The 20,869-nt window shown below is 46.4% G+C and overlaps 1 protein-coding gene across 8 annotated transcripts in view; it reads left to right on the top strand.

Moving 5' to 3' along the window:
- Nucleotides 1-20,869, top strand: part of LOC129816575 (low-density lipoprotein receptor-related protein 1B-like) — a 586,954-nt gene that overhangs the window by 265,890 nt on the left and 300,195 nt on the right. For all 8 annotated transcript variants that reach the window (XR_008753574.1, XM_055871208.1, XM_055871203.1 and 5 more), the window contains exon 3: nt 18,358-18,477. Coding sequence is in view for 7 of the 8 variants with exons in the window: in XM_055871208.1 (XP_055727183.1) it covers nt 18,358-18,477 (120 nt within the window). In the remaining variant the exon portion in view is untranslated. The remainder of the gene's footprint in view (nt 1-18,357; nt 18,478-20,869) is intronic.

Here is a 20,869-nt window from a genome sequence, read left to right as displayed (position 1 = left end):
TCTGTGTCAGAGTGTGCGCAACTGGTCAAATGAAGTCAGGTGCAGGAGAACAGAAATGAGTGAACAGGCACACTTTAATCAGGCAAAGGAAAACAGCCGGATGCAACTGCGTCAACACTCTGGCCCAAGGAAAAAGCGATAGCGCACAAAATCACACAACATGGTACAAAATAACAAACCACGGGTTAACAATACCCGGCGCAAAACCAGCCTGAAGCGACACACACGTAACGAACGAACAAAACCACACACAGACATGGGGGGAACAGAGGATAATATACACGTAGAGTAATGAGGGGATGTAAACCAGGTGTGCGGAAAAACAAGACAAAACAAATGGAAAATGAAAGGTGGAGCGGCGATGGCTAGACGACCGGTGACGACAACCGTCGAACGCCACCCGAACAAGGAGAGGGACCGACTTCGGCGAGACTCGTGACACTCTGCCACATCTGACGAGCGTCAGAGCCAGTGTAGTCGGATTCAATCTTAATCCTGTATTGACGGTTTGCTTGTTTGATGGTTCATCTGAGGACATAATGAGATTTCTTATAAGCGTCCGGATTAGTGTCTCGCTCCTTGAAATCGGCAGCTCTAGCCTTTAGCTCGATGTTGATGTTGCCTGTAATCCATGGATTCTGGTTGGGATATGTACGTATGGTCACTGTGAGGACGACGTCGTCAATGCACTTATTGATGAAGCCGATGACTGAGGTGGTATACTCCTCAATGCCATTAGATGAATCTCGGAACATATTCCCGTCTGTGCTAGCAAAACAGTCCTGTAGCGTAGCATCCGCGTCATCTGACCACTATTGAGCGAGTAACTCGTACTTCCTGCTATAGCTTTTGTTTGTTAGCAGGAATCAGGAGGATATAATTATGGTGAGATTTGCCAAATGGAGGGCAAGAGAGAGCTTTGTATATGTCTCTGTGTGTGGAGTAAATGTGGTCAAGAGGTTTTTTCTTCTGGTTGCTGTCACGAATCCCGCCGAGGATGGTGCCTCTTCCTGTTCGGGCGGCGCTCGGCGGTCGTCGTCACCGGCCTACTAGCTGCCATCGATTCCTTTCTGTTTTGTTTCTGTTAGTTTGGGCTGATTGGGTGCACCTGTTTTGAGTTTAGTTTGGTGGGTAGGCTATTTAAGGGCAGGTAGCCCGCTGGCTGTTGTGCGGGCTTGTTTTCTGTTATGGTGGTGTTGGATTGTGAAGTGGATTGTGGTATTTTCTCGGGAAACAGTTTAGTCCGGTGTTTTGGACTTATCTTTTTCATGCGCCCGTGTGTTTAGGGCATGATCGTTTTCCTGTGTGTTGGAAAATAAATCCACGTTTGTTAAACCTGCTCTCTGCGCTTGACTCCATCCACCCATTACTCCTAGTAGCTCTGACAGAAGCCCGCACCACATATGGAGTCAGCAGGAGCAGCGACCACCCCTCTCCCAACTATGGAGGAGCGTGTCCATCATCATACAGCTGTACTTCATCGTATCGGGTCAGCGATGGACCAGATGATGGAGAGGATGGAGCGATGGGAGAGGAGTGGTCTCCCGACGCCTCCTTCAGCTCCCCTGCAGACGACACAACCCACTCCTACAGGGTCATCGGCTGGGACCAGCACATTGCGTCTCACCCCCCCGAGGGTGTACGATGGAGCAGCGGCTGGTTGCCAGGGATTTCTGCTCCAGCTTGAGCTTTACCTGGCTACCGTGCGTCCGAATCCCTCGGGTGAAGAGAGTGTAAGCCTCCTTGTCTCCTGTTTGTCAGGGAGGGCCCTGGACTGGGCCAATGCTCTATGGAACAGCCCAGACTCGGCTCGGGACCATTACGCGGAGTTCACCCGCCGGTTTCGGGCTGTGTTCGACCACCCACCAAAGGGCCGAGCGGCGGGTGAGCGTCTGTTCCACCTCAGACAGGAGATGAGGAGCGCCCAGGAGTTCGCTTTAGAGTTCCGGACCTTGGCTGCTGGTGCGGGGTGGAATGACAGGGCCTTAATAGACCATTACCGTTGCAGCCTCCGGGAGGACGTCCGTCGGGAGCTAGCTTGTCGGGACACCACACTCTCCCTCGATGAACTGATAGACATGTCGATCCGACTAGATAACTTGCTAGCTGCCCGCGGGCGTTCAGAGGGTGTCCTGTCCATTCCACCTCCCAGCCCTCCCGCTCCAACTCCGATGGAGTTGGGAGGAGCTGCATCTAGGGGGACCGGAGGAGGTGGCTCCTCTTGCACCTACTGTGGCCGGAGAGGACACACTTCGGACCGGTGCTGGAGGAATCCATCTGGGAGTCGGGATGGCAGGCGGAATACTCCTCGGCCACCCCAGGTGAGTAGGCACAAGACTCACCCAGAGCTCCCTGTTGGTCACATGTTTTTGGTTATTTTTTTCCCTGCGTTTTTCCCCTCTCTTCAGCATAAGGCGCTAGTCGAATCAGGCGCAGCTGGGAGTTTTATGGATCGCGGACTCGCCCGTAAATTGGGTATTCCGCTGGTGCAGATAGACCCACCTTTTCCCGTGTACTCCCTAGATAGCCGACCGTTAGGGTCAGGGCTGGTCAGGGAGGCCACGATTCCGCTGGACATGGTAACCCAGGGGGATCATGGGGAGCAGATCAGTTTTTACCTGATTGATTCACCTGGGTTTCCTAAGGTGTTGGGGGTTCCCTGGCTAGCCATTCACAATCCCCTCATTTCCTGGCGACAGGGAGCTCTTCAGGGGTGGGCAGATGAGTGTTCAGGTAGGTGTGTGGGAGTTTCCATCGGTGCCACATCGGTGGAGAGTCCAGACCAAGTTTCCACTGTGCGCATTCCCCCAGAATATGCCGATTTGGCTATCGCTTTTAGTAAGAAAGAAGCGACTAAATTACCACCTCATCAACGGTGGGATTGCGTGATAAACCTCCAGGAGAACGCTGCACTTCCCAGGAGTCACGTGTACCCATTGTCACAGGAGGAGACGTTGGCTATGGAGACATATGTCACGGAAGCTCTGGGACAAGGGTTCATTCGGCCCTCCATGTCTCCCGCCTCCTCGAGTTTCTTTTTTGTGAGAAAAAAGGAGGGAGGACTGCGTCCGTGTATTGATTATCGAGGTCTAAATTCAATCACAGTGGGATTTAGTTATCCACTACCTCTCATCGCTACGGCGATGGAATCATTCCACGGAGCGCGTTTTTTCACAAAACTGGACCTCAGGAGCGCGTATAATCTGGTGCGTATTCGGGGAGGAGACGAGTGGAAAACAGCGTTTAGTACCACATCAGGCCACTATGAGTACCTCGTCATGCCGTATGGGTTAAAGAATGCTCCAGCCGTCTTCCAATCCTTTGTAGATGAGATTCTCAGGGACTTGCAGGGGCAGGGTGTGGTAGTATATATTGATGACATCTTGATCTATTCTGCCACACGCGCCGCACATGTCTCCCTGGTGCGCAGGGTGCTTGGGCGACTGCTGGAGCATGACCTGTACGTCAAGGCTGAGAAATGTGTGTTCTCCAAACCAGCCGTTTCCTTCCTGGGTTATCGCATTTCCACCTCGGGGGTGATGATGGAGTGTGACCGCGAAAAAGCCGTGCGTAATTGGCCGACTCCAACCACGGTAAAGGAGGTGCAGCGGTTTTTAGGGTTTGCCAATTACTACCGGAGGTTTATCCGGGGTTTTGGCCCAGTGGCGGCACCCATTACCTCACTGCTGAAGGGGGGGCCGGTGCGTCTACGGTGGTCGGCCGAGGCAGATGGAGCCTTCAACCAGTTGAAGGCAAGGTTTACTGAGGCTCCCATGTTGGCGCATCCGGACCCTTCGTTAGCGTTCATAGTGGAGGTGGATGCGTCCGAGGCTGGTGTTGGAGCCGTGCTATCACAGCGATCGAGCACACCACCGAAGCTCCGTCCCTGTGCTTTCTTTTCTAAGAAGCTGGAGCCGGCGGAGCGGAACTATGATGTGGGGGACCGGGAGTTACTAGCTATGGTAAAAGCCCTGAAGGTGTGGAGACACTGGCTTGAGGGGGCTAAATACCCTTTTCTCATCTGGACTGACCACCGCAATCTGGAGTATATCCGAGAGGCGAAGAGACTGAATCCGCGTCAAGCTAGGTGGGCCATGTTCTTTACTCGTTTTAGATTTACGATCTCTTACCGACCAGGTTCCCTCAACACTAAGGCCGACGTGCTGTCTCGTCTCTATGACACGGATGACCGGCCCTTCGATCTGACTCCCATCCTTCCAGCCTCGTGTCTGGTGGCCCCGGTGGTATGGGAGGTGGACGCGGACATCGAGCGGGCGTTGAGGGTAGAACCTGTGCCGTCCCAGTGTCCGACTGGCCTTAGGTACGTACCGCTTGGTGTTCGTGATCGATTGATTCGGTGGGCTCATACACTACCTTCTTCGGGTCATCCGGGGATTGAGAGGACAGTGCGGGGTCTTAGGGGGAAATACTGGTGGCCCACCTTGGCTAAGGACGTGAGATTCTGTGTCTCTTCCTGCTCGGTATGCGCACAGAGTAAGGCTCCTAGGCACCTGCCGAGAGGGAAGTTACAACCCCTCCCGGTTCCACATTTATCGGTAGATTTCCTGACTGATCTTCCCCCTTCCCAGGGGAACACTACCGTTTTGGTCGTTGTGGATCGGTTTTCTAAGTCCTGTCGTCTCCTTCCATTGCCTGGTCTCCCTACGGCCCTACAGACTGCGGAGGCTCTATTTACCCACGTCTTCCGGCACTACGGGGTGCCGGAGGACATCGTATCTGATCGAGGTCCCCAGTTCACGTCCCGGGTATGGAGGGCGTTTATGGAGCGTCTGGGGGTCTCAGTCAGCCTTACCTCTGGGTATCACCCCGAAAGTAATGGGCAGGTGGAAAGAGTGAACCAGGAGGTGGGTAGGTTTCTGAGGTCGTATTGCCAGGACCGGCCAGGAGAGTGGGCAAGGTACGTCCCGTGGGCAGAGTTGGCCCAGAACTCACTCCGCCACTCCTCAACTAACATGTCGCCATTTGAATGCGTATTGGGGTACCAGCCGGTCCTGGCTCCGTGGCATCAGAGCCAGACCGAAGCTCCTGCGGTGGAGGAGTGGTTACAGCGCTCTAGAGAGACCTGGCGGGCAGTCCAGGCCTCTCTCAGGCAGGCCAGTGAGCGGCAGAAGAGGAGCGCTGACCGCCACCGCAGTGAGGCCCCTGTGTTCGCACCAGGGGACAGGGTCTGGCTCTCGACCCGAAACCTGCTCCTCCGCCTGCCCTGCCGGAAGCTGGGGCCGCAGTGTGTGGGGCCATTTAAAGTCCTGAGGAGAATAAACGAGGTGTGTTATAGATTGCAACTCCCTTCTTACTATCGCATTAACCCCTCGTTTCATGTGTCTCTCCTCAGGCCGGTGGTAGCTGGTCCCCTTCAGGAAGGTGAGGTACCGGAGGTCCCTCCGCCCCCTCTGGATATTGAGGGGCCCTCGGCGTACGCTGTACGAGCTATTCTGGACTCGAGACGCCGGGTGAGGGGCCTGCAGTACCTCGTTGACTGGGAGGGGTACGGTCCGGAGGAGAGGTGCTGGGTACCGGGGAGAGACATTTTAGATCCTTCCCTCTTGGCTGATTTCCACCGTCGCCACCCGGATTGTCCTGCGCCTCGCCCTCCGGGTCGTCCTCGAAGCCGGGGTCGGCGCGCTGCGGGAGCCGCGCGTCAGAGGGGGGGTACTGTCACGAATCCCGCCGAGGATGGTGCCTCTTCCTGTTCGGGCGGCGCTCGGCGGTCGTCGTCACCGGCCTACTAGCTGCCATCGATTCCTTTCTGTTTTGTTTCTGTTAGTTTGGGCTGATTGGGTGCACCTGTTTTGAGTTTAGTTTGGTGGGTAGGCTATTTAAGGGCAGGTAGCCCGCTGGCTGTTGTGCGGGCTTGTTTTCTGTTATGTTGGTGTTGGATTGTGAAGTGGATTGTGGTATTTTCTCGGAACAGTTTAGTCCGGTGTTTTGGACTTATCTTTTTCATGCGCCCGTGTGTTTAGGGCATGATCGTTTTCCTGTGTGTTGGAAAATAAATCCACGTTCGTTAAACCTGCTCTCTGCGCTTGACTCCATCCACCCATTACTCCTAGTAGCTCTGACAGTTGCACATGTGACATGCTGGTAGAAATGAGGTAAAATGGATTTAAGCTTGCCTGCATGAAAGTCCACGGCCACTAGGAGCGCCGCTTCTGGATGAGCATTTTCTTGTTTGCTTATGGCCTTATACAGCTGGTTGAGTGCAGTCTTAGTGCCAGCATCAGTTTGTGATGGTAAATAGACTACTACGAATAATAAAGATGAGAACTCTCTTGGTAGATAGTGTGGTCTACAGCTTATCATAAGGTACTCTACCTCAGGCATGCAATAACTCAAGACTTCTTTAAGATTAGACGCGCACCAGCTGTTATTGACAAATAGACACACATCGCCTCCCCTCGTGTTACCAGACGTAGCTTCTCTGTCCTGACGATTCATGGAAAATCTGTGTCGTCGTTCAGCCAAGACTCGGTGAAACATAAGATATTACAGTTTTTAATGTCCCGTTGGTAGGATGATCTTGATCGTAGATTATCCATTTTGTTTTCTAACAATTGCACGTTGGCCAATAGAACGGATTGCAGTGGGGGTTTACTCACTCGCCTACGAAATCTCAGAAGGCCGCCTGACCTGTGCCCCCATTTTCTCAGTCTTTTCTTCACGCAAATGACGGGGATTTGGGCCTGTTCAAAAGATAGCAGTATATCCTTTGCGTCGGTCTCGTTAAAGAAAAAAATCTTTGTCCAGTTCGAGGTGAGTAATCGCTTTTCTGATGTCCATACATTATTTTCGGTCATAAGAGATGGTAGCAGCAAAATTATGTTTAAAATAAGTTCAAAAAAAAGTTACAAACAATGTGAAAATACTGACAAAATAGCACAATTGGTTAAGAGCATGTAAAATTGCAGCCATCCCCTCTCATCTTCAGATGAGGCTTTCGTTCCTAGAATAAATACAGTGCATTCGGAAAGTATTCAGACCCCATCCCCTTTTCCACATTTTGTTACGTTACAGCCTTATTCTAAAAAAATATATACATTTTTTTCCTCATCAATCTACACACAATAGACCATAATAACTAAGCAAAAACTAATTTTTTTACATTTTTGCAAATGTATAAAAAATAAATATCCTTCATACCTTATTTACATAAGTATTCAGACCATTTGATATATGACTCGATATTGAGCTCAGGTGCATCCTGTTTCCTTGAGATGTTTCTACAAGTTAATTGGCGTCCACCTGTGGTAAATTCAATTGATTGGACATGACTATCTATACAGTCAATTTACCAATGCATCATAAGGGTTTCAAGCGTGGCTCAAAAATACATCGTGGGAGCTGACCATTGGTCTGACAACCAACTATTTCTGTTACTGATGAGGAAATTAGAAAATAACAATTGTTTAACTGTGCAATCATTGAAAATAAGGTTGCATGGTGGGCTCCCGAGTGGCACAGTGGTCTAACCTGTTTGGGCTGCAAGGGGCAGTATTGAGTAGCCAGATAAAAGGTGTCCATTTCAAACGGCCTCGTACTCTATTCTTGCTCGTACAATATGCATATTATTATTACTATTGGATAGAAAACACTATCTAGTTTCTAAAACCGTTTGAATTATTTCTCTGAGTGAAACAGAACTCATTCTGCAGCACATTTCCTGACCAGGAAGTGGAAAGTCGGAAATCGATGCTCTGTTCTTCTTCCTGCCTATAAATGGGCACAAGACCTATTAGTATACATGCACGTCATACACCTTCCTCTGGGTGTCAAGAGGCTGTGAGAGAAGAAATTAGGTGATTATCTTGGTCTGAGATGGAACACATCATCTTGGAATGACGTGTCCCCCATTTTCGGTACTCTCAAGAGCGCGAGCTGGACAGTGGGATTGCCTTTTGTTTAGCTGACGTTATAGGCGACTACAATCTCCGGCTTTGATTTTATTTGATACATGTCACCATATCATCGTAAAGTATGTTTTTTCAATATAGTTTCATCAGATTATTGAAATTTTTTCGGGAGTTTTGCCGTGTTCCGTTCTCTTCCGTTTGTTAACATGGAGAGTGTCGTGCCACCCGGCTAGCGCGCTTGTTAAATGAAGAGGGAAAGTTGCCGTTCTGAATCCAAACAACGACTGTTCTGGACAAAGGACACCTTTTCCAACATTCCGATGAAAGATCAGCAAAAGTAAGACCCATTTTATGATGTTATTTCATATATCTGTCGTATTCGCCGGCGCCCAAGTATTTCTGGCTATTGTGCTAAGCTAATTTTTTTTTCGCTGTAAAACACTTAATAAATCGAAAATATTGGCTGGAATCACAAGATGCCTGTCTTTCATTTGCTGGACACTATGTATTTTTCAGAAAAGTTTTATGATGAGTAATTAGGTATTTGACGTTGGTGCCTGTAATTATTATGGCTGCTTTCGGTGCGATTTCTGACTGTAGCTGCAATGTAAACTATGATTTATACCTGAAATATGCACATTTTTCTAACAAAACATATGCTATACAATAAATATGTTATCAGACTGTCATCTGATGAAGTTGTTTCTTGGTTAGTGGCTATTTATATCTTTATTTGGTCGAATTTGTGATAGCTACTGATGGAGTAAAAAACTGATGGAGTAAAAAAAGTGGTGTCTTTTGCTAACGTGGTTAGCTAATAGATTTACATATTGTGTCTTCCCTGTAAAACATTTTAAAAATCGGACATGTTGGCTGGATTCACAAGATGTGTACCTTTCATATGCTTTATTGGACTTGTTAATGTGTGAAAGTTAAATATTTAAAAAATATATATATTTTGAATTTCGCACCCTGCACTTGAGCTGGCTGTTGTCATAAGTGTACCGACGTCGGGCTTGCAGCCAGAAGAAGCTAACTTCTTATGGCTGCAAGGCAAAGTGTTGAGTAGCCAGTGAAATCGTGCCCATTTCAAACGGCCTCCTACTCAAATCTTGCTCGTACAATATGGATATTATTATTCTTTTTGGATAGAAAACACTTTCTAGTTTCTAAAACAGCTGGAATTATTTCTCTGAGTGAAACAGAAGTCCTTCTGCAGCACTTTTCCTGACCAGGAAGTGAAATGTCAGAAATCGATGCTCTTTTGAACTTGATGCCTATACATGGTTTTGACACTTAGGAGTCTACTTACACTCTATACGCCTTCCTATTGGTGTAAAGAGGATGTGAGAGAAGAAATTTTTGTGCTCCTCTTGGTCTGTGGTGGAAAAAAACCTATTTCTTTGACGTGACCGTCCACTTCCGGTACTCTGAAGGAAGTGGGATTGACTTCTGTTTTGCTGCCGTAACGAACGGCTAACATCTCCGGCTCAATTTTTTTTTATACATGTGACCATATCATTGTAATGTATGTTTTTTCAATATAGTTTAATCAGATTATTGAAACTTTTTTCGGGAGTTTTGTCGTGTTCCGTCCTCTGACTGTATTTACGTTGGAGAAATTTGTGCCACTCGGCTAGTGCCAATGCTAATTGAAAAGGGAAATTTGCCATTCTGAATCCAAACAACGACTCATCTGGACAGAGGACACCTTCTTCAACATTCTGATGAAAGATCAGCAAAAGTAAGACCCATTTTATGATGTTATTTCATATATCTGTCGTGCATGTGAACTGGCCGTGGGCGCCCAATTATTTCTGTCTATTGTAGCTACGCTAATATAGCGATACATTTTGTTTTTGCTGTAAAACATTTAATAAATCAGAAATATTGTTTGGAATCACAAGATGCCTGTCTTTCAATTGCTGCAGACTATGTATTTTTCAGAAATGTTTTATGATGAGTAATTAGCTATTTGACGTTGGTGCCTGTAAATATTATGGCTGCTTTCGGTGCAATTTCGGATTGTAGCTGAAATGTAAACTATGGTTTATACATGAAATATGCAAATTTTTCAAACAAAACATATGCTATACAATAAATATGTTATCAGACTGTCATCTGATGAATTTGTTTCTTGGTTAGTGGCTATTTATATCTTTATTTGGTCGAATTTGTGATAGCACCTGATGGAGTAAGAAACTGATGGAGTTAGAAAAGTTGTGTCTTTTGCTAACGTCGTTAGCTAATAGATTTACATATTTTGTCTTCCCTGTAAAACATTTTAAAAATCGGACATGTTGGCTTGATTCACAAGATGTGCACCTTTCATCTGGTGTCTTGGACTTGTTAATGTGTGAAAGTTAAATATTTAAAAAATATATATATTTTGAATTTCGCACCCTGCACTTGAGCTGGCTGTTGTCATAAGTGTACCGACGTCGGGCTTGCAGCCAGAAGAAGCTAACTTCTTATGGCTGCAAGGCAAAGTGTTGAGTAGCCAGTGAAATCGTGCCCATTTCAAACGGCCTCCTACTCAAATCTTGCTCGTACAATATGGATATTATTATTCTTTTTGGATAGAAAACACTTTCTAGTTTCTAAAACAGCTGGAATTATTTCTCTGAGTGAAACAGAAGTCCTTCTGCAGCACTTTTCCTGACCAGGAAGTGAAATGTCAGAAATCGATGCTCTTTTGAACTTGATGCCTATACATGGTTTTGACACTTAGGAGTCTACTTACACTCTATACGCCTTCCTATTGGTGTAAAGAGGATGTGAGAGAAGAAATTTTTGTGCTCCTCTTGGTCTGTGGTGGAAAAAAACCTATTTCTTTGACGTGACCGTCCACTTCCGGTACTCTGAAGGAAGTGGGATTGACTTCTGTTTTGCTGCCGTAACGAACGGCTAACATCTCCGGCTCAATTTTTTTTTATACATGTGACCATATCATTGTAATGTATGTTTTTTCAATATAGTTTAATCAGATTATTGAAACTTTTTTCGGGAGTTTTGTCGTGTTCCGTCCTCTGACTGTATTTACGTTGGAGAAATTTGTGCCACTCGGCTAGTGCCAATGCTAATTGAAAAGGGAAATTTGCCATTCTGAATCCAAACAACGACTCATCTGGACAGAGGACACCTTCTTCAACATTCTGATGAAAGATCAGCAAAAGTAAGACCCATTTTATGATGTTATTTCATATATCTGTCGTGCATGTGAACTGGCCGTGGGCGCCCAATTATTTCTGTCTATTGTAGCTACGCTAATATAGCGATACATTTTGTTTTTGCTGTAAAACATTTAATAAATCAGAAATATTGTTTGGAATCACAAGATGCCTGTCTTTCAATTGCTGCAGACTATGTATTTTTCAGAAATGTTTTATGATGAGTAATTAGCTATTTGACGTTGGTGCCTGTAAATATTATGGCTGCTTTCGGTGCAATTTCGGATTGTAGCTGAAATGTAAACTATGGTTTATACATGAAATATGCAAATTTTTCAAACAAAACATATGCTATACAATAAATATGTTATCAGACTGTCATCTGATGAATTTGTTTCTTGGTTAGTGGCTATTTATATCTTTATTTGGTCGAATTTGTGATAGCACCTGATGGAGTAAGAAACTGATGGAGTTAGAAAAGTTGTGTCTTTTGCTAACGTCGTTAGCTAATAGATTTACATATTTTGTCTTCCCTGTAAAACATTTTAAAAATCGGACATGTTGGCTTGATTCACAAGATGTGCACCTTTCATCTGGTGTCTTGGACTTGTTAATAATGTGTGAAAGTTAAATATTAAAAAAAAATATCTTTTGAATTTCGCGCCCTGCACTTTGAGCTGGATGTTGTCATAAGTGTACCGGTGTCGGGCTGCCCCCCTAAAAGAATAAGGGCACTGGTACCATAAATGTTTATTTTAGAAAAGCTTCCATTTGGTATCATATCTTGTCCTGACCTTAGTTATCTCCAACCAAGCCTCTATCTTACCTATATCACATAAAACCAAATGCGTGTGCAACATTATACACACAGTATACAATGTTAATGTTAATTTGATTGCAATGCTCTATAACATTAATTCAATATCTCCAGTATTGTTCTCTAAATAATGAACTACACATTTAAAATGACATGAGAACACCTGAAGCATGTCCTTCCAGTTGGCCAAGTACATAGTCTATTTATCCGCTTCTATGTCTGTGTTTTAAAATCACAAAATAAATATTATATTGCTCTGCACTCTGTCTCCCTATGGGTGTAACGATGCACTTATCATCTGATTTGCACCTCTCTGTAGCTGCTCCTCTACAGTAGTTAGTCCCTGATGCATAAGTGAAACAAATGCTATTTAAAAAAAAAGATTTTACCTGTGACTGAGCAAACAAACCTCCAGTCAGCCATAGAACCACTCTAGAGGTGATTAGAGGTGACTGCTCAATGATGCACTCAAAATATATAAAAACATATGATGGACATTATAACTGTCATGCACATGAAGGCTTTGCGAATGCTACGTTTAAGGTGGTACCCAAGGCTTGGCAGTTGCTTTAGCAACAGAGCAGAAGGCAGGCATCTCTCCTTACCCAGCCTTTTGTCTGGGAGTGAAATAGATGGTCTGGTGTCTGCTAGGAGATATGCGGATTAGCTTTGGTTTGGATATCTCTGGGCCCAGCGTCTAGTCGTTTTGCATGTTCCCTTCCCACAGAACAGGGAAGCATGCCAGTTAACACATCCTGAACGATAATGCCTGAATCTTACTGGGCGTAGAAGAAAGGATCAAGAGAAACAATACTAGCGGGTGGGCTTTACAGAGTACATGCACCACAAAATACACAGACAGCTTGGTGCATTTGAGCTATTTCAACAAAGTATGTCTTTGTTACATAAATGACATGGTCTGTGTCAAATACAGCTCTTGCCAGTTAAATACAGAACATTTGGAAAGTATTCACACCCTTTGACTTTTCCAAAATATTGTTACATTACAGCCTTATTCTAAAATTGATGATATAATTTTGTAACGTTCTTCGTCGGGCGAAAGAGAGGAGGACCAAGATGCAGCGTGGTGAGTATTCATTTTAATTAGAATACTAGAACAAGAACCAAAACAAGAAAACAACAAACAAACGACGACGAAACAGTCCCGTAACGTGAACACAAACACAGGAACAGGAAAAATCACCCACAACCCACAATACAAAACAGGCTACCTAAATATGGCTCCCAATCAGAGACAACGACTGACACCTGCCTCAGATTGAGAACCATATCATGCCAAACACATAGAAATAGACAAACTAGACATACAACATAGAATGCCCACTCACATCACACCCTGACCAAACAAAACATAGAAACATACAAAGCAAACTATGGTCAGGGCGTGACAGTAACCCCCCCCCCCCCCCCAAGGTGCGGACTCTGGCCGCAAAACCTAAACCTATAGGGGAGGGTCTGGGTGGGCATCTGTCCGCGGTGGCGGCTCCGGCGCGGGACGTGGACCCCACTCCACCATAGTCTTATCCCTCTTCTGTGGCCTCTTTAGAGCGGCGACCCTCGCCGCCGACCTTGGACTGGGGACCCTAATAAAGGGCACCACTGGACTGAGGATCGCCTCTGGACTGAGGGGCAGCTCCGGACAGAGGGGCGGCTCCGGACTGAGGGGCGGCTCCGGACTGGAGGGCGGCTCAGGCGCCTCTGGACTGAAGGGCGGCTCAGGCGCCTCTGGACTGAAGGGCGGCTCAGGCGCCTCTGGACTGAAGGGCGGCTGGACTGTGCTGGCGAACCGGGGACACCATGCGTAGGGCTGGTGCCATGTACCCCGGCGCGAGGAGATGCACTGGAGACCAGATGCGTAGAGCCGGCTTCATGGCACCTGGCTCGATGCCCACTCTAGCCCGGCTGATACGAGGCCCTGCTATGTACCGCACCGGGCTATGCACATGTACTGGAGACACCATGCACATCTCCGCATAACACGGTGCCTGCCCGGACCCTCTCTCTCCACGGTAAGCACAGGGAGTTGGCTCAGGTCTCCTACCTGACTTAGCCACACTCCCCGTGTTCCCCCCCCAATACATTTTTGGGGCTGCCTCTCGGGGTTCCAGCCGCGCTTTTGTGCTGCTTCCTCATACCACCGCCTCTCGGCTTTAGCTGCCTCCAGCTCTTCCCGAAGGCGGCGATATTCTCCAGCCTGTGCCCACGGTCCCTTGCCGTCCAGAATCTCCTCCCAGGTCCAGGAGTCCTGAACCCGCTGCTCCTGGGTACCACGCTGCTTGGTCCGGTTGTGGTGGGTGATTCTGTAATGCTCGTCTTCCTCCTCTTCTGAGGAGGAGTAGTAGGAAGGATTGGAGGACCAAGATGCAGCGTGGTGAGTATTCATTTGAATTAGAAATCTTGAACAATGTTTCAACAACTTCATTGGAGTCCACCTGTGGTAAATTTAATTGAGTGGACATGATTTGGAAAGGCACACACCTGTCTATACAGGGTCCCACAGTTGACAGTACATGTCAGAGCAAAAACCAAGCCATGAGGTCGAAGGAATTGTCTGTAGAGCTCCAAGACAGGATTGTGTCGAGGCTCAGATCTAGGGAAGGGTACCAGAAAAATCCTGAAGCATTGAAGGTCCCCAAGAACACAGTGCCTTCCATCATAAATGGAAGAAGTTTGGAACCACCAAAACTCTTCCTAGAGCTGGCCTCCCGGCCAAACTGAGCATTCACTGTCGAAGGGCCTTGGTCAGGGAGGTGACAAAGAACCCAATGGTCACTCTGACAGAGCTCCAGAGTTCCTCCTTGGTGATGGGAGAACCTTCCAGAAGGACAACCATCTCTGCAGCACTCCACCAATAAAATAGCCAGACGGAAGCCACTCCTCAGTAAAAGGTACATGACAGCCGGCTTGGAGTTTGCGAAAGGCACCTAAAGGACTCTCAGACCATGAGAAACAAGATTCTCTGGTCTGATGAAACCAAGATTGAACTCTTTGGCCTGAATGCCAAGCGCCACATCTGGAAGAAACCTGGCACCATCCCTACGGTGAAGCACGGTGGCAGGAGCATCATGCTGTGGAGATGTTTTTCAGTGGCAGGGACTGGGAGACTAGTCAGGATCGAGAGAAAGATGAACGGAGCAAAGTACAGAGAGATCCTTGATGAAAACCTGCTCCGGAGCGCTCAAGACCTCAGACTGGGGCTAAGGTTCACCTTCCAACAGGACAACGACCCTAAGCACACAACCAAGACAATGCACGAGTGGCTTCGGGACAAGTCACTGAATGTCCTTGAGTGGCCCAGCCACAGTCATCTAACATTTCTGGAGAGACCTGAAAATAGCTGTGCAGCGATGCTCCCCATCCAACCTGACAGAGCTTGAGAGGATCTGCAGAGGTGAATGGGAGAAACTCCCCAAATACAACCTGTTTTTGCTTTGTCATTATAGGGTATTGTGTGTAGATTGATGAAGTGCTTTGAAAGGTTGGTAATGGCTCACATAAACACCATTATAAAATAAACCCTAGACCCACCAATTTGCATACCGCCCAAACAGATCCGCAGATGATGCAATCTCTATTGCACTCCATACTGCCCTTTCCCACATGGACAAAAGGAACACTTATGTGAGAATGCTATTCATTGACTACAGCTCAGCGCTCAACACCATAGTACCCTCAAAGCTCATCACTAAGCTAAGGATCTTGGGACTAAATACCTTTCTCTGCAACTGGATCCTGGACTTCCTGACGGGCCGCCCCCAGGTGGTAAGGGTAGGTAGCAACACATCTGCCACGCTGATCCTCAACACTGGAGCCCCCCAGGGGTGCGTGCTCAGTCCTCTCCTGTACTCCCTGGTCACCCCGACTGCATGGCCAGGCATGACTCCAACACCATCATTAAGTTTGCAGACGACACAACAGTGGTAGGCCTGATCACCGACAACAACGAGACAGCCTATAGGGAGGAAGTCAGAGACCTGGCTGGCTGGTTCCAGAATAACAACCTATCCCTCAACGTAACAGAGACTACGGAGATGATTGTGGACTACAGGAAAAGGAGGACCGAGCACGCCCCCATTCTCATCGACGGTGCTGTAGCGGAGCAGGTTGAGAGCTTCAAGTTCCTTGGTGTCCACATCAACAACAAACTAGAATGGTCCAAACACAACAAGACAGTTGTGAAGAGGGCACGACAAAGCCTATTCCCCTACAGGAACTTAAAATTATTTGGCATGGGTCCTGAGATCCTCAAAAGGTTCTACAGCTGCAACATCGAGAGCATCCTGACTGGTTGCATCACTGCCTGGTATGGCAATTGCTCGGCCTCTGACCGCAAGAAAAGGAGGAAAAGGAGGAAAAACTATTTCATAATTTTAAGAATAAGGATGTACCGTAACAAAATGTGGAGAAAGTCAAGGGGTCTGAATACTTTCCGAATGCACTGTATGATTTATTCAGACAGTTTGTGGGCGTGCGTGTGTGCGTGCGTGCGTGCGTGCGTGCGTGCGTGCGTGCGTGCGTGCGTGCGTGTGTGTGTGTGTGTGTGTGTGTGTGTGTGTGTGTGTGTGTGTGTGTGTGTGTGTGTGAGCTGAGTTAGTATACATGTGTGTGTATATTCATGTGTACTGTATTGCATTGGGATTCATACAGAATGATTTCAAACATGCCTTTGAAATGAAATTATCCATCTGCGATGTCTTTATCCTTACTAGTTAATGTACTAGGTTCCAACAGCCACCCGGACAGCTTGTATATCGCACCTGCCATCTATCCACCCGACCAAAACATCTTCATGTGTCAGCAAGCGGCCTGCAAAGACACATCATGAAACATTTACTTCTGACGCCTCTATTAATCTATGAAGCATTCTACGCTTTTTAACTGTCAACTTCCTCTGTATAGCTAAGCAATAAGGCACGAGGGGGTGTGGTATATGACCAATATACCAAGGCTAAGGGCTGTTCTTATGAACGACGCAACGCAGCGTGCATGGATACAGTCCTTGGCCGTGGTATATTGGCCATATACCACAAACCCCTGAGGTGCCTTATTGCTATTATAAACTGGTTACCAATGTAATTAGAGCAGTCAAAATAAATGTTTCGTCATACCCGTGGTATACGGTTAGATACACCACGGTTGTCAGCCAATCAGCATTCACCACTCAGTTTATAAATGCATTTTAATTCCTAAAAACAAGACCAATGTAAATCTATTTATTTCTGTTCTGTTGCCTCTCTCCTTCACTCCATAGATAGTGATGTTCGGAGGCTTTGGTTATTGTCTGAGCTCACTGATGTCTGCCTGTCTAAGCATAATGCTGTCAGGAGTTTGCTTGGTTCTGCCGCAAGGTTCCCAGATTGTTTTAAACACCAACTAGTGCTATGTTGTTGGTAATAGAAGAAAACATGTCAAATCATTGAGCAGCCTTAACAGCCTTCATCCTCACGGATTCTATTTGACAGTAATTAATGATCAGGGCGGCATATCCATATTTTCAACAATTAAAACTTGTTTTCTCTATTTTTGATGCTCATTCTTTTCTATCTGTCACTTATTCCATTGAACGTCTATCAAGTTTTAAATTGCCAGTCTTTTGTTCTGTTCTGTACAGAGAATGGTGTAACACAGACAACATCCGAACAATAGAATGAACTTTAGCAGCTTGGGACAAGAGAAGTTGTCCCTCTCAGAACTGCTGTCATTTTTTATTCCAAGTAGACAAGTGTACTAGAATACAAGGTGTATTAGAAGTGTGCTAGAATACAAGGCTGATGTCTCCTTTGTTGTAAGTCCCACAAAGTCATTTTAGACTGCTTTGCTTGCGATAGACTAGCATCCTGGCCTGTCCTGGGGATGTACTTGTACATCAAGCTGCCTCACGCTACAGAAAAAGGAGATAAAGGCTCTATGGGACGTTCTTGCATCTAGTATCTTGTCTATACTGTGAGCAGGGTTCTAAATTCAAGTTATTCATTGGTAGCACTGGTCACGACTGACATCAGCTGTCATCCTTGACGACTAAAATAAACTTAGGGTACTCTGCTTCAATTATTAGTATAATTGAGTGCAGCACAGGACATGCAGGTTTAGTCTGTAAATGGAAAACTAATGTACTTTGATCCTTTTTCTTCTCCTCTATTAGCTTCCGTGATTTCTCTGAGATTGTAAGAAGGCTGTCTGCAGAGAGCATATCTACTAATATCAGTTTAAACGTTTTTAGAGTTAGCAGTTACATGAGCGGCTGTGTTCCCAACCATTTTGTATTTCTGTTCGGCATTTCCCAGAGACTGACAGTAACTGTTGCGCAACACACCTATTGATTCTCTCTCTCTCTCTCTCTCTCTCTCTCTCTCTCTCTCTCTCTCTCTCTCTCTCTCTCTCTCTCTCTCTCTCTCTCTCTCTCTCTCTCTCTCTCTCTCTCTCTCTCTCTCTCTCTCTCTCTCTCTCTCTCTCTCTCTCTCTCTCTCTCTCTCTCTCTCAGAGCTGCTGTCAGCCTGCCATGAGCTGCGTTGCCGCTACGGCTGTGTCATGACGAGAAACGGCACCTTCTGTTTCTGCGCTGACGGCTTTGAGGTCAGCGAGGATGGGACAAGCTGCAGAGGTAGGTACCGTTAACGCTATCTCTCCTCTCTTTTCTCCTTCACCCTCTGCCAAACGTCTCAAATCACTAGCGCAGGTAGGAGGCCTGTTGGAAATGAGAACAGTCTGTCTGCAGGGCAAGGAGTTCTTCCCTCAGACCCCTTAAGTAGCAGCCCAGTCCAGTCTGACAGCTGCTGTGACATATCAGAGGTCAGGTCAGTTTTGTAACCAATGTTTGGTTCATGATGGCAATGATAGACTTAAATATACAAAACATTTGTAACGGCTGTCCTCCTCTTCTTCATCCGAAGAGGAGCAGGGATTGAACCAAGGCGCAGTGGAGTTTGAATACATAATGAATTTAATGACAAGACGGAAAAAACACGAACTTGACTATACACTAACAAAACAAATAAATGGTGTAGAACAGATCTGAACGACGGACTCACAGAACACACGAGAACGCACGAACAGGGAAAAAGCCTACACATAAATGACACTTAACAAACAAACCGAAACCAGTCCCGTGTGGCGCAACGACATACACAAACACAGGAGACAATCACCCACAACGAACACTGTGACAACGCCTACCTAAATATGACTCTTAATTAGAGGAACGCCAAACACCTGCCTCTAATTAAGAGCCATACCAGGCAACCCAAAACCAACACAGAAACAGAAAACATAGAATGCCCACCCAACCTCACGTCCTGACCAACTAACACACATAACAACTAACATAAATAGGTCAGGAACGTGACAACATTATAATATACTTCTACTTTTCTAGTATATCTAAAGTTTACTATAAATATACTATCATAAACTTAAACACACATAAACATTTCATCCTGGAACAAATTCCCTGTCTTAGGCCAGTTAGGATCACCACTTCATTTTAAGAATGTGACATTTCAGAATAATAGTAGAGAGAATGATTTATTTCAGCTTTTATTTCTTTCATCACATACCCAGTGGGTCAGAAGTTTACATACACTCAATAAGTATTTGGTAGAATTGCCTTTAAATTGTTTCATTTGGGTCAAACGTTTTGGGTAGCCTTCCACAAGCTGCACACAATAAGTTGGGTGAATTTTGGCTAATCCCTCCTGACAGAGCTGGTGTAATTGAGTCAGGTTTGTAGGCCTCCTTGCTCACACACGCTTTTTCAGTTCTGCCCACAAATTTTCTATAGGATTGAGGTTACTCCAATACCTTGACTTTGTTGTCCTTAAGCCATTTTGCCACAACTTCGGAAGTATGCTTGGAGTCAATGTCCATTTGGAAGACCCATTTGCGACCAAGCTTTAACTTCCTGACTGATGTCTTGAGATGTTGCTTCAATATATTCACATAATTTTCCTGCCTCGTGATGCCATCTATTTTGTGAAGTGCACCAGTCCCTCCTGCAGCAAAGCATCCCCACAACATGATGCTGCCACCCCCATGCTTCACGGTTAGGATGGTGTTCTTCGGCCTGCAAGCCTCCCCCTTTTTCCTCCAAACATAACAATGGTCATTATGTCCAAACAGTTGTATTTTTGTTTCATCAGACCAGAGGACATTTCTCCAAAAAGTACAATCTTTGTCCCCAAGTGCAGTTGCAAACCGTAGTCTGGCTTTTTTATGGCGGTTTTGGAGCAGTGGCTTCTTCCTTGCTGAGCAGCCATTCAGGTTATGTTGATATAGGACTTGTTTTACTGTGGATACAGATACTTTTGTACCTGTTTCCTCCAGCATCTTCACAAGGTCCTTTGCTGGTGTTCTGAGATTGGTTTGCACTTTTCGCAGCGAAGTACGTTCATCTCTAGGAGACAGAATGCGTCTCCTTCCTGAGCGGTAAGACGGCTGCGTGGTCCCATGGTGTTTATACTTGCGTACTATTGTTTGTACAGATGAACGTGGTACCTTCAGGCGTTTGGAGTTGCTCCCAAGGATGAACCAGACTTGTGGAGGTCTACTGCTTGAGGTCAATTTGCAGGGCTCTGGCAGTGCACCTCCTTGCACAAAGGCGGAGGTAGCGGTCCTGCTGCTGGGTTGTTGCCCTCCTACGGCCTCCTCCACGTCTCCTGATGTACTGGCCTGTCTCCTGGTAGCGCATCCATGCTCTGGACACTACGCTGACAGACACAGCAAACCTTTTTGCCACAGCTCGCATTGATGTGCCATCCTGGATGAACTGCACTACCTGAACCACTTGTGTGGGTTGTAGACTCCGTCTCATGCTACCACTAGAGTGAGAGCACCGCCAGCATTCAAAAGTGACCAAAACATGAGCCAGGAAGCATAGGAACTGAGAAGTGGTCTTTGGTCACCACCTGCAGAATCACTCCTTTTTTGGGGGTGTCTTGCTAATTGCCTATAATTTCCACCTTTTGTCTATTCCATTTGCACAACAGCATGTGAAATTT

This window comes from Salvelinus fontinalis, chromosome 19 (genome assembly GCF_029448725.1).
Source record: "Salvelinus fontinalis isolate EN_2023a chromosome 19, ASM2944872v1, whole genome shotgun sequence".
Lineage (NCBI taxonomy): Eukaryota > Metazoa > Chordata > Actinopteri > Salmoniformes > Salmonidae > Salvelinus > Salvelinus fontinalis.
Note: the sequence above shows the minus strand (reverse complement) of the source record. Positions and strands in the feature narration are given on the sequence as shown.